General features: G+C 44.9%; 1 protein-coding gene across 1 annotated transcript; it reads left to right on the top strand.

Annotated features, from left to right (window-relative positions):
• Positions 1-1,810: 1,810 nt before the first annotated feature.
• GIPR (gastric inhibitory polypeptide receptor) lies at positions 1,811-15,206 on the top strand (the record flags this gene model as incomplete). Its single annotated transcript, XM_081961647.1, has 13 exons — positions 1,811-1,867; positions 2,777-2,876; positions 4,567-4,674; positions 5,460-5,581; positions 6,399-6,502; positions 7,326-7,476; positions 7,971-8,130; positions 8,585-8,645; positions 9,357-9,426; positions 11,207-11,295; positions 11,750-11,888; positions 13,263-13,304; positions 14,094-15,206. 13 exons carry the CDS (start codon positions 1,811-1,813, stop codon positions 14,361-14,363), a joined length of 1,473 nt encoding a protein of 490 aa, XP_081817773.1. The 3' UTR covers positions 14,364-15,206.
• Positions 15,207-15,536: the final 330 nt, after the last annotated feature.

Genomic DNA, 15,536 nt, shown 5'->3' with positions numbered 1-15,536 from the left:
ACGTGAGAACACCCCCTCCTTCTGACTACTTTCGCACTGGGCTCAGGCCACCCACCCGAAGCCTTGATAAGGAAAGGGAGCTGGCGCTTCCAAACAGAAGCCTGGAAGCCTCTGGGTGACTTACCTTTTGGGCAGGTAAAAGTCCCTCTGCTTTTTCCAGCTCCTGAGACCAGCTGCAGGTAAGATTCTCCGATTTTGGTATGTGTTCCTGTTTGAGTCTGGGGTTGGTTCTCCTTCTAGCTCTTGGTTCAAGATCGCTTTTGGGGAACAGGTTTGTCCCACAGCTGTGAGAACCGTTGCAGGAACTGGGTATGTCTAATCTAACAGAGAAAAGGACTAGGGATGACACGACAGTTGTCTCCCAATGTTTGAGGGGCAGTCACAGAGAGGAAGGGGTCGAGCTGTTCTCCAAAGACAGGACAAGAATCGACAGATGAAAACGAATCAAGGAGAGAAGCAACCTAGAAGTAAGGAGAAATTTCCTGACAATGAGAACAATTGTCCAGTGGAACAGCTTGCCACCAGGAGTTGTGGGTGCTCCATCACGGTAGGTTTCTAAGAAGAGACTGGACAGCCATTTGTCCAGAAGGGTGCAGGGTCTCCAGCTTGAGCAGGGGGTTGGACTAGAGGACCTCCAAGGTCTCTTCCAACTCTGTTATTCTGAGATGTTTGCAGGATAGTGTGAAATTGCTGTTGGGGAGCTGAGCGATAGCTGCTTCGTCTGGCAGCGTTATGAATCTACTATATCTATACAACAATGTCTCTTGTGAAGTTGAATCTCTAGTTGTCAAGCGATGTTGTTGTTGTTTTCCTCTTTGTTCATTTGGCAATTTGCTTTTTTTGTCAAGGCGAGCACGGCAGGAAAGAAAAGAGAAAAACTTTGGGGGGGGAAGCGCTAGAAGCAATTTTGAAGCTGGTGTCGAACGAAAAAACATCAGCCCGTTTTCAGTTTACCTAAGGAAGGGTTTCAGATGGCACCATTATTGATTGCCTGGTTGATGAGTTATAAACCCTTCTCTACACATTGTGCGAAGCCCAGGAGTGGTTTGATTGTATAAAACGGGATTTATGGGTTAAAATGTTGGAGAAATGGCGACCCAAGTGAGTGGCTAAACAAGCTGTGTTTTATGAAGCTAACCATCAACTCTTGCAAATTTATTTATTTATTTGGTTGGTCAAACATGTACAAGATAACAGGTATAATTATAAACATGAGCATGGACAAAGGACATGAGTACAAATAAATGGGGATAGCAGGACAGGGACGGTAGGCACGCTGGTGCGCTTATGCAGGCCCCCTTTACGGACTTCTTAGGAATGGGGTGAGGTCCACGGTGGACAGTTTGAGGTTGAAGCTGTTTGAGGGTTTGAGGACGTAACAACGGAGTCAGGTAGTGCATTCCAGGCGTTGACCACTCTGTTGCTGAAGTCGTATTTTCTGCAATTGAGTTTGGAGCGGTTTACCTTGAGTTGTAAACTAGGAACCCGTTGCCAAGCCTCCGAATTTTGATCACAAAGATCAGTGGGAGGCTGCAATAGTTGTGAGTGTGAAAAAGGGAGATCAATCACTTTTTTTTCAGTGCCGTCGTAACTTTGAACAGTCACTAAATGAACTGTTGTAGTTTCAAGGACTACCTGTGTTATACACTAGATGTCTTATTTCTGGACAACCTCTGTTTGTCGTTTCTCAGAACAGTTGCTGCCCGGGGCAAGTTCTCAGAGACGATGAATGTGGGCAAGGACTCCCGGATCAAAAGAGTGCCCTGAGATGGGGGCTTACTGATCTGTCGCCCCCAACCCATTGCCCGGTATGCAGACAACCTCAGAGCTGTTCTTGCTGCTGATTCAGATCTACCAGACAATAGAGGTGAGTAGTTTGAGGATCTGTTAATTAGAATGAAATCATTAGAACAATTCGCCAGTGGAACGACTTGCTTCCAGAAGTTGTGGGTGCTCCATCCCTGGAGGTTTTTAAGAAGAGATAATACCATACAATAGTAGAGTTGGAAGGGACCTTGGAGGTCTTCTAGTCCAACCCCCTGCCTAGGCAGGAAACCTTATACCGTTTCAGGCAAATGGCTATCCAACATCTTCTTAAAGACTTCCAGTGTTGGGGCATTCACAACTTCCGGAGGGAACTTATGTTCCACTGATTAATTGTTCTCATTGTCAGGAAGTTTCTCCTCAGTTCTAAGTTGCTTCTCTCCTTGATTAGTTTCCACCCATTGCTTCTTGTTCTGCCCTCTGGTGCTTTGGAGAATAGTTTGACTCCCTCTTCTTTGTGGCAACCCCTGAGATATTGGAAGACTGCTATCATGTCTCCCCTAGTCCTTCTTTTAATCCAACTAGCCCTGCCCAGTTCCTGCAACCATTCCTCGTATGTTTTAGCCTCCAGTCCCCTAATCATCTTTGTTGCTCTTCTCTGCACTCTTTCTAGAGTCTCCACATATTTTTTTACATCATGGCGACCAGATCTGAATGCAGTATTCCAAGTATGGCCTTACGAAGGCATATTGGACAACCATTTGTCTGAAATGGTACAGGGGGGGCTGCTTGAGCAGGGGGTTGGACTAGAAGACCTCCAAGGCCCCTTCCAACTCGGAAGAGGAGGAAGAGGAGGAGGGGGACAGAGTAGCTGATAGAAATAAATTAAATGCAGCCCCCACCCCCACATTCACGAAACGTCTGTGTACCTCTGCTTATCCAAGCTGGCAGCTTTGTTTCTAACTTCCAAATTTGGGGGGAACTTATCCGTCTCTTCTCTCCTGTGTCACAGGCTCACCCCACGGGGTCTTCAGTCCAAGAGATGTTGGAAGCCTGGCAGGGATACCAAGAGGCCTGCATTCGAAAGATGACAGAAGACCCTCAACCAACAGGTCCAGAAACATGTAGATGCTTTTTTCCCCAGTCTTGTGAATCCATGTTCACCTCAAGGCTTCTCTCATTAGAGCACTCTTTCCCAGCCTTGGCAATTTTAAGGTGTGTGGACTTCAACTCCCAGAATTCCTGAGCCATCATGGAATCCTGGGAGTTGAAGCCCACTTATCCTAAGGTTGGAGGCTGGCTAGGGAATTCTGGGAGCTGAATTCCACCTGTCTTAAAGTTGCATGCTGCCTAAGGAACACTGGGAGTTGAAGTCACATATCTGAACATTGCATTGCCAACCGGGGAATTCTGGAAGTTGAAGTTCACCCATCTTAAAGTTGCACACTGGATGGAGAAGTCTGGGAGTTGAAGTCCACATATCCTAAAGTTGCATGCTGGTTGGGGATTTCTGGGAGTTGAAGTCCACCCATCTTCAAGTTCCTAAGGGCGAGAAACACCACGGTATATAGTTTATCCAGGAGGAATTTCAGCCTTTCTGTACAAAGGATGCTCCTTAAAACCAACAGCTTATCTTGCAGCTTAATTTTTTTATGCGCATTGCAAACATTGTCTGATGTGGCCTCACAGCAAAAGTGAGCTCTGTTTTTTGCAGCAGATGCTTGCATTGTTCAGGAAATGATAGAGGAAACAGAGATATCACCTGTAGGTAAATAACACAACAGGAAGCATTTCAGCCCGGGGATATATTGGCAAGATGCTAATTGACAGCAGGGTTCACAAACAACCGAAATTAGGTGTATATGACACCGCTGTAGCCAAAATGCCGAATTTTGTACTGGTTTTCCAAAAGGCAATTTGGAATATTGACTTGGTATTAACCAGGACAAACGTCCCACCCTTAACGGAGGCGGCTGTAATCTTTAAAAAGTGTGAGGAAAAACCTGCAGTGTCTCACAAGCCCAAAAGATGGTGCAATGCACTTTTTGGGCGTGTGGGTGAGTAAATCTCAAAGGTTGTTGTCATATTTTTGCTCTTTTCCATAACAAGTGGAACAAAAAAAAACCCAGATATACGTGCCTAAGAAACTATTTTTCTTGGCACAGAATGTTATCAAGGAAGAATTGCACCCTTTTTATTGTCAAATATCCTTTAGCCTGAGGTCTAGCTATCTTTGTTTTCACCAGGGATTTTGACGCCTCTATCAGGTAATACACATTTATGCCGTGATGGAGCTTTTAAACCTGAATTGATTGCAGCTGGCTCTGTTTTTCTCGCTGTGGGTATTTCTACCCACTTCGTCAAAGTGTTTGAAATTGTGATTTTTTTAAAGTGCCTGCAATATTGAAAAGATTTAGCGGTTGGCAAGCCGTCTGGAAAAGAGTTAAGGAAAGAAATAATGCGCCTCGCATTACGTCACTAATGGGTACCTCTCAATGGGCACCTTAAGCAGGTCTTCTCAGCCATAGCAACTTGAAGACGGGTGGACTTCAACTCCCAGAGTTCCCCAGCCAGCCACCTTCAAGTTCATTATCATTCTGGCTGAGGAATTCTGGGAGTTGAAGTCCAACCATCTCCAGGTTATCAAGGTTGAGAAACGCTGACCTTAAGTAATGTTGACGAATGGGGGTTCTGGAGGCATGGGGTGATTAGGTAGCCATATTTGGATGTTCGCCAGCCTCGTGGGATTGTCGGCTTCTCATCCTGCTCATTCCCCTCTTCCTCTCTTCTGTTGGGTTGCAGGCCTGGTGTGTAACCGTACGTTTGATATGTACGCCTGTTGGGACGATGCCCTCCCTAATACGTCAGCCCAGGTTCCTTGCCCCTGGTACCTCCCTTGGCACCAGCAAGGTGAGTGCTTTTTTAGGCAGGTAGGTAGTCTTGACTGATTCATTAGAGAAATAAGTAGGTCAGTTTGGTTTCCCATTGAAGTGTTCCAGAATACAGGCGGTCTGAATTTCGATCGCTAAGCAATGCAATTGTTTTTCTTTTAACATTTTTGTGTGTGACGGTCTTGCGGCCGTCAACATATAGCAATTTGTTGCTTACCTGACAAGGAGAGATTGTTAAAGGTGTCATCAGCAGAATGGATCTGATTTTACAACCACTTTAACCAAGGCCGTTAAGTGAATCACATAGTCCTTAAGTCAGGGGTGTCCAAACTTGGGAACTTTAAGACTTGTGGACTTCAACTCCCAGAATTCCCCAGCTGGCTGGGGAATTCTGGGAGTTGAAGTCCACAAGTCTTAAAGTTCCCAAGTTTGGACACCCCTGCCTTAAGTGAATCATCCGGTCATTAAGCGAATCTCCTTCCTTCCTTGACTGCTTGTTGGAAGCCAGCTGGGAAGTTTGCAAATCGTGACGACGTGACCACGAGACAGAAATAAACCAAAACTGGCAAAAAAACATCGCCAATTATGATTCCTGGATAAGAGCCCCCCCCTCCTCTCCTGGGCTGGCTGTGGATGATGGGAGTTGTACTCCAGGCTGTCTGGATCTCAGGTTGGGGCAAGGCACCCCTAAGGAAGGCGCTAGGCAGCAAACAGGGGATGTTTGATATAACTGTAAAATACAGAAAGAGAAATTTGTCAGCTGTGAAACAGACCGTCTCATTCTGCTCTTTCTCTCCCTGGCAGTGCAAGATGGGTTTGTGTTCCAGAAATGTGGTGCAGATGGGCAGTGGGTGGTTGATGCCTCCGGACTGCCGTGGCGGGATCATTCCCAGTGCGTGGGCCCCAACTACGATATCCCTTTCCAGGTAAAATCTATTAGACTGTCCAACCTTGGTAACTTTTCATTGTTGTTTAGAAATAACTCAAGGTGGCAAACATACTGAATAGCAACAGGGCTTAGATTTATATACTGCTACACTTTTCTCCCCCTATTTCCCCCTATCATAACTAAGACAGAAATAGAACTCCCAGCCTTCTGGTGGATTGGCCCAAAGTCACCCAGCCAGCTTTCATGTCTAAGGCAGGACTAGAACTCCCAGCCTCCCGGCTGATTGGCCCAAAGTCACCGGGCTGGTTTTCATGCCTAAGGCAGGACTAGAACTCCCAGCCTCCTGGCGATTGGGCCAAAATCATCCGGTCAGCTTTCATGTCTAAGGCAGGACTAGAACTCCCAGCCTCCCGGCTGATTGGCCAAAAGTCACCTGGCTGGTTTTCATGCCTAAGGTGGGACTAGAATTCCCAGCCTCCTGGCGATTGGTCCAAAGTCACCCAGCCAGCTTTCATGTCTAAGGCAGGACTAGAACTCCCGGCCTCCCGGCTGATTGGCCCAAAGTCACCAGTCTGGTTTTCATGCCTAAGGAGGGACTAGAACTCCCAGCCTCCTGGCGATTGGGCCAAAATCATCCGATCGGCTTTGGTGCTGAAGATGGGACTATAATTCACAACCACCAGGTTCCCAGGCCAGTGGCTTAACCACCAGACCCAACTTGCATCGGCAGGGAAATTCTGGTTTGAAAAATCCTCACTTGGTCATCATCCAATCAGGATCCGTACATTCCTATCCTTCTTATGGGGGTGCTGTTTTTAGATACAAGCCCCCCCTGAATTTCTCTTTCCTTCCAGAAACATTTGTGGATCCTGGAACAATTCCGCCGGATGTACACCGTGGGATACTCCGTCTCGCTCCTGTCGCTCCTCGTGGCTTTGACGCTGCTGGCAGCCTTCAGGTATGGAGAAGCTGGATCCAAAACGCACTGCTCCAGGCTCTGGAATACAGGCAGTCCTCGACTTGCAACCGTTCATTTAGTGACCGTTGGAGGTTACCACGGCACTGAAAGAAAGGACTTACGGCCATTTTTCACACGACTGTTGCAACATTCCCGCAGTCACGTGAATAAAATTCAGGGGTTTGGCAACTGAATTTTCATACTTATGGCGGTTGCAGCATCCTGGGGTCACGTGATCCACTTTTGCGACCTTTTGACAAGCCAAGTCACTGGGGAAGCCAGATTCACTTAACGATGGTGTTCCTAACTTAACCAGACGCAATGACGGCAGGAAAGTTCATAAAATGGGGTAAAACTCACTTGGTAACTGTCCCATTTAACAATGTAAGTTTTGGGCTCCATTACGGTCGTACGTCGAGGACTACCTGCGTTAGCTATTTGGGAGGAGAAACGGAGAGAGGGGAGCAGGAGGGACTAAACTAATCTGGTTATGCCAGGGGTGTCCAAACTTGGCAACTTTAAGACTTGTGGACTTCAACTCCCAGAATTCCCCAGCCAGCTCTGCTGGCTGGGGAATTCTGGGAGTTGAAGTCCACAAGTCTTAAAGTTGCCAAGTTTGGACACCCCTGGGTTATGCCAATCGAGCATTCCTGTAACCTTGATATAGCAGTGCACCCATGGGGAGAACCCTGGGCCCCTCTACGTGGGCAAGACAGAGAGGCTCCTCAACCATTGATCAGAGAGGAGTTGAGAAGGGAGGAAAAAGTGTACAAATTATGGCAATATATATGAGACACGTCTCCCCCCCCCTCACTCCCCCCAGGAAGCTCCGATGCATGCGCAATTACATCCACATGAACCTCTTCCTGTCCTACGTGCTGCGGGCAGCCTCCATCCTTCTCCGAGACGGCCTCCTCTGGCTTCACTTCCCCCGGGATGTCCAGGTGGATCTCTCGGACCTCCCAAGGGAACAGGTACCTCTTCCTACCATTGGGGGAGCCTGGAATCGGATGGGACCGAGGATAGGATGAAGGTGGGAGGAGGAGGGGAGATGGAGGGTTCTGGGTCTGCATTTAATCTTCCTTCCTTCCTCCCTCCTTTCCTTCTCTTTCTTTTTCTTTCGTTCCTTCTTTCCTTTCTTCTTCTTTTCTTTCTTTCTTTTCTCTCCTTCCTTTCTCTCCCTCTCCTTCCTTCCTTCCTTCCGTTTTCTTTTTTCCTTCTTTTTCTTTCTTTCCTCTTTTCTTCTTTCTTTTTATTTTCTTTCTTTCTTTTCTTTCTTTCCTTCCTTCCTTCCTCTCTCTCTCCTTCCATCCTTCCTTTTTCTTTCTTTTTCTTTTTTCCTTCCTTCTTTCTTTCCTTCCCTTTCCTTCTTTCCTTCCTTCTCTATTTCTTTCTTTCTCTCTTTCTCTTCTTTCTTTCTTTCTTTCTTTCTTTCTTTCTTCCTTTCTTCCTTTCTTTCTTTCTCCAGGCTGTAATTGGCTGTCGGCTGGCACAAATCCTAACCCAGTATTGCGTCTGCGCAAACTACTTTTGGCTACTAGTAGAAGGCATTTACCTGCACAACCTTCTGGGACCCATGGCCTTCTTGGAAGAAAGTTACTTCCCTGCGTATCTATTCCTCGGATGGGGTGAGTCACTTCATTGGTATTATATTTCAGAAAGAGACTGAAGTGAAAATATTAACTGGTCTTATTTACGTGGCTTCATACCCCGAGGTTTAATTTGCTGGCCCACCCAGAAGCGTTGGACAATTAACAATGAAAGAACCATGGAAATATGTCATGATGTTAAACAATCCTGCCTCATAAGGACCTTCTACAGAGAGTCCTCGACTTATGACCTCATTTAGGCCAAGGATTCCGGGAGTTGAAGTTTATGGGTCTTAAAGTGGCCAAGGTGGGACACACCTGTCTTAGGTATTTTCACGGAAGGAGAGTTATAAAAGCTCATCTTTATCCCAGATAAGAGTTATAAACCGTCTTATAGTTCTACCTGTGTGTCAGATGTCAGCTGCATCTACCTACATTTCATTACAATATAAGGAAGAACATTCTGACCTGTGAACATTTTCTCTCTCTCTAGGGGCACCCCTCTTCTTCGTCATTCCGTGGGGGATCATGAGATACCTCTATGAAAACAACGAGTAAGTTTAGCGGGAATGAACTTTCTGTTGCATCTTATAAAAAAGAATATACGAACTACAAATAGATGAATATAAATAAATATCCATGATTAGGATTATGCATCAATCCAGAATCGACAGGAAAAAAGTACCTCGAAGCATACAAATTATAGATAACTTTTCAGCCATTTTTTAAAACAGGGGTGTCCAGCTTTGGCAACTTTAAGGTCTGGGAGTTGTCATCCACAAATCTTAAAGTCACTAAATGAACGTTTGTAAGTCAAGCACGACTTGTATTTTTCAATTTGGGAGCCAATCCTGTTCAACCCAGCAGATTTATTACAGTTAAAAGCCCACAGGTTGATCCAGTGAGTCAGTGACCTGTTACGGCCAGTTAATTAATGACTCTATTTAATCTGCTTAAACGCACATCCCAGAACAACCGATTGTTCTGAAGGAGAAAGAGGAAGGAGCTGAGTTTTATTTTTAGCTCCGCCGTGTGTGGTTTTCATGGAACAAAGTGCCCCTTTTGAATTGCCAAATTAAAGATTTCTCAGTAGACTTATTGCTTATTGCCTGGAAGTTCTTTCATTTTATGTCCTGCCAGGTTTACAAAAAATAAAAAATAAAAATGCCACATTTGGAAAAGAAGCAGATGATTCCGGTAACAGAAATAGTCGTCTTCCTTCTCAATTGTGGGGTTATTATTGTTATTATTATTTTAATTTTTAGGTGTTGGGAGAGAAACGATAACCTTGGTTACTGGTGGATCATCCGTTGCCCAATCTTGGTATCAATTTTGGTAAGTCCCAAAGGAACACAAAAGCGGTTCTGTTCTTTGCAAGATCAGTTCCATCCTGACTTATAAGATCGTTAATACAGGTAGTCCTCGACTTACAACTGCCCGTTCAGTGATCGTTTGCAGTTACAACAGTACTGGGGAAAAAGGGGGCATACAGCCCCTTTTGCGGCATTGCCGTGTACGCGATCAAAATTCTTGGCCACCGACTCCTATTTATGACGGTTGCAGTGATCCTCCGTTTGCAACCTTCGGATGAGCCAATGGGGAAGCCAGATTCACTTAACAATGGTGCTACTAACTTAATAACTGCAGGGATCCACTTAACAACGGTGGCAGGAAAGGTCGTACAATGGGGCAAAACTCACTTAACCACTGTCTCGCTTAACTACAGACATGCTGGGCTCCATTGCAGTCGTAAGTCGAGGACACCGGTACAACCTGCCAAGAAAACCTGAGCTGGTTTTCTGCATGCTGCATGAGAAGCAGGTAACAGGTGACAGGTGTAGGCTTAACCGGAAGGCACGCACTAAAAACAAATTCCTAGATTTATTATACCTGTATATTGCTTTGTTTTCTGCATTCCTGTTTTTTTACTAGGTGTTGAAATGAGCCTTGTAAATTCTTGCTTCAAATAAGTCGTCATCCTCTGTAAGCTCCCAAGTAAAAAAACATACCTTCAACTTCCTTTTCCATCCAGATTTCTGGGGCCTGAAGTATAAATGGGAGGGGGTGCCACTATTACTAGGAAATCTCAGGTGTCACCCACTCAGCCTTACCTGTTTGGCTAAATATTTTGTGTCCTCTGTCAGAAACCGTGTAGCATTTATCAGTCTAAGAAACTTTCAGTTGCTGGCTGGAGGATTCTGGGAGTTGAAGTCCACAATTTTAAGGTGCTGGCTGGGAGATTCTGGGAGTTGAAGTCCACAATTTTAAGGTGCTGGCTGGGAGATTCTGGGAGTTGAAGTCCACAATTTTAAGGTGCTGGCTGGGAGATTCTGGGAGTTGAAGTCCACAATTTTAAGGTGCTGGCTGGGGGATTCTGGGAGTTGAAGTCCACAATTTTAAGCTGCTGGCTGGGGGATTCTGGGAGTTGAAGTCCACAATTTTAAGGTGCTGGCTGGGGGATTCTGGGAGTTGAAGTCCACAATTTTAAGGTGCTGGCTGGGAGATTCTGGGAGTTGAAGTCCACAATTTTAAGGTGCTGGCTGCGAGATTCTGGGAGTTGAAGTCCACAATTTTAAGGTGCTGGCTGGGGGATTCTGGGAGTTGAAGTCCACAATTTTAAGGTGCTGGCTGGGGGATTCTGGGAGTTGAAGTCCACAATTTTAAGGTGCTGGCTGGGGGATTCTGGGAGTTGAAGTCCACAATTTTAAGGTGCTGGCTGGGAGATTCTGGGAGTTGAAGTCCACAATTTTAAGGTGCTGGCTGGGAGATTCTGGGAGTTGAAGTCCACAATTTTAAGGTGCTGGCTGTGGGATTCTGGGAGTTGAAGTCCACAATTTTAAGGTGCTGGCTGGGAGATTCTGGGAGTTGAAGTGCACACATCTCAAAATTGCCAAGTTAAGATACACTGGTCTAGAAAAATCAAAATCCAGATGTGATGGGTGTCTATAGAATGCAGCTGCATTTTGGGCATTTCTTTTTTTTTTTTACTATGCCCTGCAGCATTTATAGTTCTCTCTTTTAGGGTATCTGGGTGCATCTGTCGAAATGCTCTACTGGATGAATGCAGCAAAACTGGGATTTGTGAAGATCCAAATTATTATTTTTTCCATTCCAGGTTAACTTTGTGATTTTCATCCGAGTTCTTAAGATCCTGAACTCCAAGCTTCGGGCTCAGCAAATGTATTACACGGATTACAAGTATAGGTAAGGAATTAAGTTCCAGATAGGACGGATGGGGTGGGAATGCCAGAATAATTTTTATTTATGTTTGCATTTATTCCCTGCTTTTATTATTTTTAAAAACAAAGTGGCAAGCATACCAAATACACCCTCTTCTTCCTAGTCTCCCTCTGACAACAACCCTGTAAGGTGGGTTGGGCTGAGTGACAGAGGGACTGGGACTGGGTCAAAGTCACCCAGCCGGCTTTCATGCCTAAGGCGGAACTAGAACTCACTGTCACCTGGTGATTGACCCAAACCCAACCAGCTTTCATGCCTAAGGCAGAACTAGAACTCACTGTCACCTGGTGATTGACCCAAACCCAACCAGCTTTCATGCCTAAGGCTGAACTAGAACTCACTGTCTCCTGGTTTTTAGCCTTGTGCCTCCCCCACTAGACCAAACTGGATGCTAAGGTCTCTCATTCTCCATGCTCAGGTTGGCCAAGTCGACTTTAACCCTCATCCCTCTGCTGGGCATCCACGGGGTGGCTTTCGCCCTAGTGACGGAGGAGCAGGCGCTGGGCACCCTGCGCTACGTCAAATTCTTCTTCGAGCTCTTCTTCAACTCCTTCCAGGTGAGGCAGCATTTGGGAAGGAGCCATAGATTGGTTGAATTAACGACAGTGGCCCTCGATTTACGACCGCAATCGAGTCCCCCAACTTTCTGTTGCTAAGCGAGACGTTCGTGAAATGAGGTTTGCCACCTTCCTTGCCACAGCTGTTAAGTGAATTACCAAAATCGTTTGGTTAGTAAACACGGTCGTTAAGTGAACCTGGCTTCCCCTTTGACTTTGCTTGTCTGAAGCCAACACAGTTCTAGGCTGCATCAACAGAGGGATAGAATCAAGATCCCGTGAAGGGTTAATGCCACTTTATAAGGCCTTGGTAAGGCCACACTCGGAGTATTTGCATCCAGTTTTGGTCACCACGATGTAGAAAAGATGCGGAGACTCTAGAAAGAGTTCAGAGAAGAGCAACAAAGAGGATTAGGGGACTGGAGACTAAAACATATGAAGAACGGTTGCAGGAACTGGGTATGTCTAGTTTAATGAAAAGAAGGACTAGGGGAGACATGATAGCAGTGTTCCAATATCTCAGGGGTTGCCACAAAGAAGAGGGAGTCAAACTATTCTCCAAGGCATCTGAGGGTAGAACAAGAAGCAATGGATGGAAACTAATCCAGGAGAGAAGCAACCTAGAACTAAGGAGGAATTTCCTGACAGTGAGAACAATTAATCAGTGGAACAGAAGTTGCCTCCAGAAGTTGTGAATGCCCCAACACTGGAAGTCTTTAAAAAGATGTTGGATAGCCATTTGTCTGAAATGGTATAGGGTTTCCTGCCTAGGCAGGGGCTTGGACTAGAAGACCTCCAAGGTCCCTTCCAATTCTATTGTATTGTATTGTAAGGTCGCAAAAAGGGATCGTGTGATCCCGGACACTGCGACCGTCATAAAGATGAGCTGGTCTCCAAGCTCTGAATTTTGATCACGTGACCAGGGGGATGCTGCAACGGCCATAAGTGTGAAAAATGGTCATAACTTAAGTCACTTTTTTCAGTGTTGTTGTAAGTTCGACCAGTCACTAAATGAATGGCTGTAAGTCAAGGAGTACCTCTAATTAGGTTTATACAGCTCCCCATCTCACATAATATTACTGAGCGAATTACAACAAGCACAAAGAAAAACCTAAAAGGTTATTTTTTAAGGGCTCTCTAGAACCGAGCAACCTCTGAATTTAAAAAAGAAAAACCAACCCAATGTATTATCTATCATAAGAAAAATATCTCTCGTAGGGCCAAGCTTCATCAAACCCAAGATCATAAAGAAAATTCCCAGGCTTAAGACAGAGCTAGTGGGTTCCCCCCCCCCCCCCAAACGGGGCTGTAATTGCCTAAAACCGGCCAAAGCGAGATAATCCCATTTTTTTCTTCTCGTTTGTTCATTTTCAGGGTTTGTTGGTGAGCATGCTTTACTGCTTTGTCAATAAAGAGGTAGGTCATTCTTTCAAATGTAGGCATGGGGTTGAGGCCTGGCTGCCCAGGGGTCTCAGAGAGCTGGGGGGGGGGGTTTTAAAGAATCCTAGAAGATTAGCAAAGATGTTTAAAAACATGTTCACCAAATTTGGAAATGTAACCAGATACTGGGTTTGTATGACCATATGTGGTGAAGAAAGGCAAAGAATTTTTGGATGAAAATACATACATGGTTAGAGAAAATGATAAAGCAACATATAGATTTAAAGCTGGAAATAATTTTGTTAGGCATTTTGCCATAAAATTATAATAAAGGAAATGTATATTTAACGCTACATGTTTTAACGGCAGACAGAATTGTATTTGCAAAACATTGGAAAAATGAGGAAATTCCTCCAGATGAAAATATAATTTAAAAAATATTAGATTGTGCAGAAATGGATAGGTTAACATTAAAGATAAAAGATAAAAAAGACACAGAATATTTGTTTAACTTGGGATTTGTTTTACCAATGGTTAGAGAATAAAAATAGAAATTAGAAGTTGGAAGAAGATACAAATAAAGAATATTATTATTACTGTTATATGTGTAAAATAACCCAGACAATACACAGTCTATTAAATACTTATACATGTTAAAGAAAAAATATATAAATAAAAATAGATTTAAAAAAAAGAATCACAGAATTGGGCAGTGTCCCTCGAGGTCATCCAATCCAACCCCACTTCACTTCAAGAACTCGAATGAAACCAGTCAGCTGTTTATCAAAAACAGGTGGGAATCTTTTGTCTCTCTTCTTCCTCCAGGTCCAGTCCGAGATCCAGAGAAAGTGGAAGATGTGCTGGCTGGACACCAGTCTGCTGGAGAAACCGGGATGCCATTTCGTTCTCTGCCATTCCCGGTGCAACCGAAAAAGCCCGACCAGGAAGCCCAGCTGCGCTCAGATTTACATCCAAGGAGGACCCAAAGTTGCTCCGAGTGACTTGGACAATGCGGCGGGCGTTCCATTCCAGCCGGCGCCCACAAACTACAACTCCCACTGGTACATCCCCATCAGGATGAAAGCGGAACATTAAGCACGGCGACTGCGTCTTCAAGACCAAGGCTGACACCAGCTCCCTTCCAGATGTGGCACAAAGCTGCCAGCCATACCAAAGCTGAAGGGACCTTCAGACAGGCAGGAAGCCGGTGCAGCTGTCAACATCTGGAGGAACAGGGGAAGAAAATTGTCCCTTGCCTGCTGGCAGAAAAAAAAAGTCACCTCCAGGCGACCCCCATGAAAACGGTGGATTTTCCGTCGCTGTTTTGGTGGGTTACTGAGGAAGCAGGCAAGATTTACACAGAGCTGGAACTATTCACATCAGAACGTTTGCCACCTTGAGATCTCGCAATGACTTCATGCAGAATCCATGGTGTTTTTTTTTTTTTTTAGCAACAGCACAGAAATTGGTTTTTTTGCTGCCCTGTTGTGAGATTTCACTTCCCCATCACAATGTCACTCTGGACCGAAAGAGGTTCTTGGATCTGCTAATGTCAAAATCCCTCTGGCTTAAAACTGCTGAGATCAAGAGGAGTTACGGGAATTATTTTGTTGATCTCAACTGGTGCAGATTTATACTGTGGTGCCCCCCTCCCCCTCACTGGACTGATGCAATCTGCTAAAATAAGATATAATGCGCCCTTCAGGTTTCTAGGTACAGGAACATATTGACGGAATCCTTGAATTAACTATAAAGCCAACGGAGACGTTTTCTCTGGGGGTTTCCAGGCTCCGTGAAGAGATGAGAAGTTTGGGACTTCTTGTTACCTAGTTTTTCTTGCAAGTTAATCTCTTCCTGGTGCAATATTTTATTTATTTATTGTCCATTAAAAATGGTTGTCTGTGCAGTTCTTGTGGCATAGTGGAATTATTACCTAGATAACTCAATTGGAGATGCTGCCTTTTCCTGGATTGGGGTGGATTTGGGGTGGGTGATGGCTGGGGGATTCTGGGAGCTGAAGTCCATTGCTCTAAAATGTACCAATTATTACAAGGGTCCTGGAACCCTGACCCAATTATTTTACATTTATAGTTACTTAAAAGGGGCTTAGTTTTAAAGCAAACCAAAACTTCAATGCCAGAAACAGAATTAATAAGGATATCTGCTTCAACAATGGAGTTTTTCAGTTTATATAATACATGTTGATCAACATTTGGTCAACATTATATAAAATGTTGGTCAACTTGCTCAGATGCTTCATCTAAGGTT

The sequence above is a fragment of the Natrix helvetica genome (genome assembly GCF_964273705.1).
Source record: "Natrix helvetica genome assembly, chromosome: 9".
Taxonomy (NCBI): Eukaryota; Metazoa; Chordata; class Lepidosauria; order Squamata; family Natricidae; genus Natrix; species Natrix helvetica.
The sequence above is the reverse complement of the archived record's forward strand: the minus strand, read 5'-3'. Positions and strand labels throughout refer to the sequence as shown.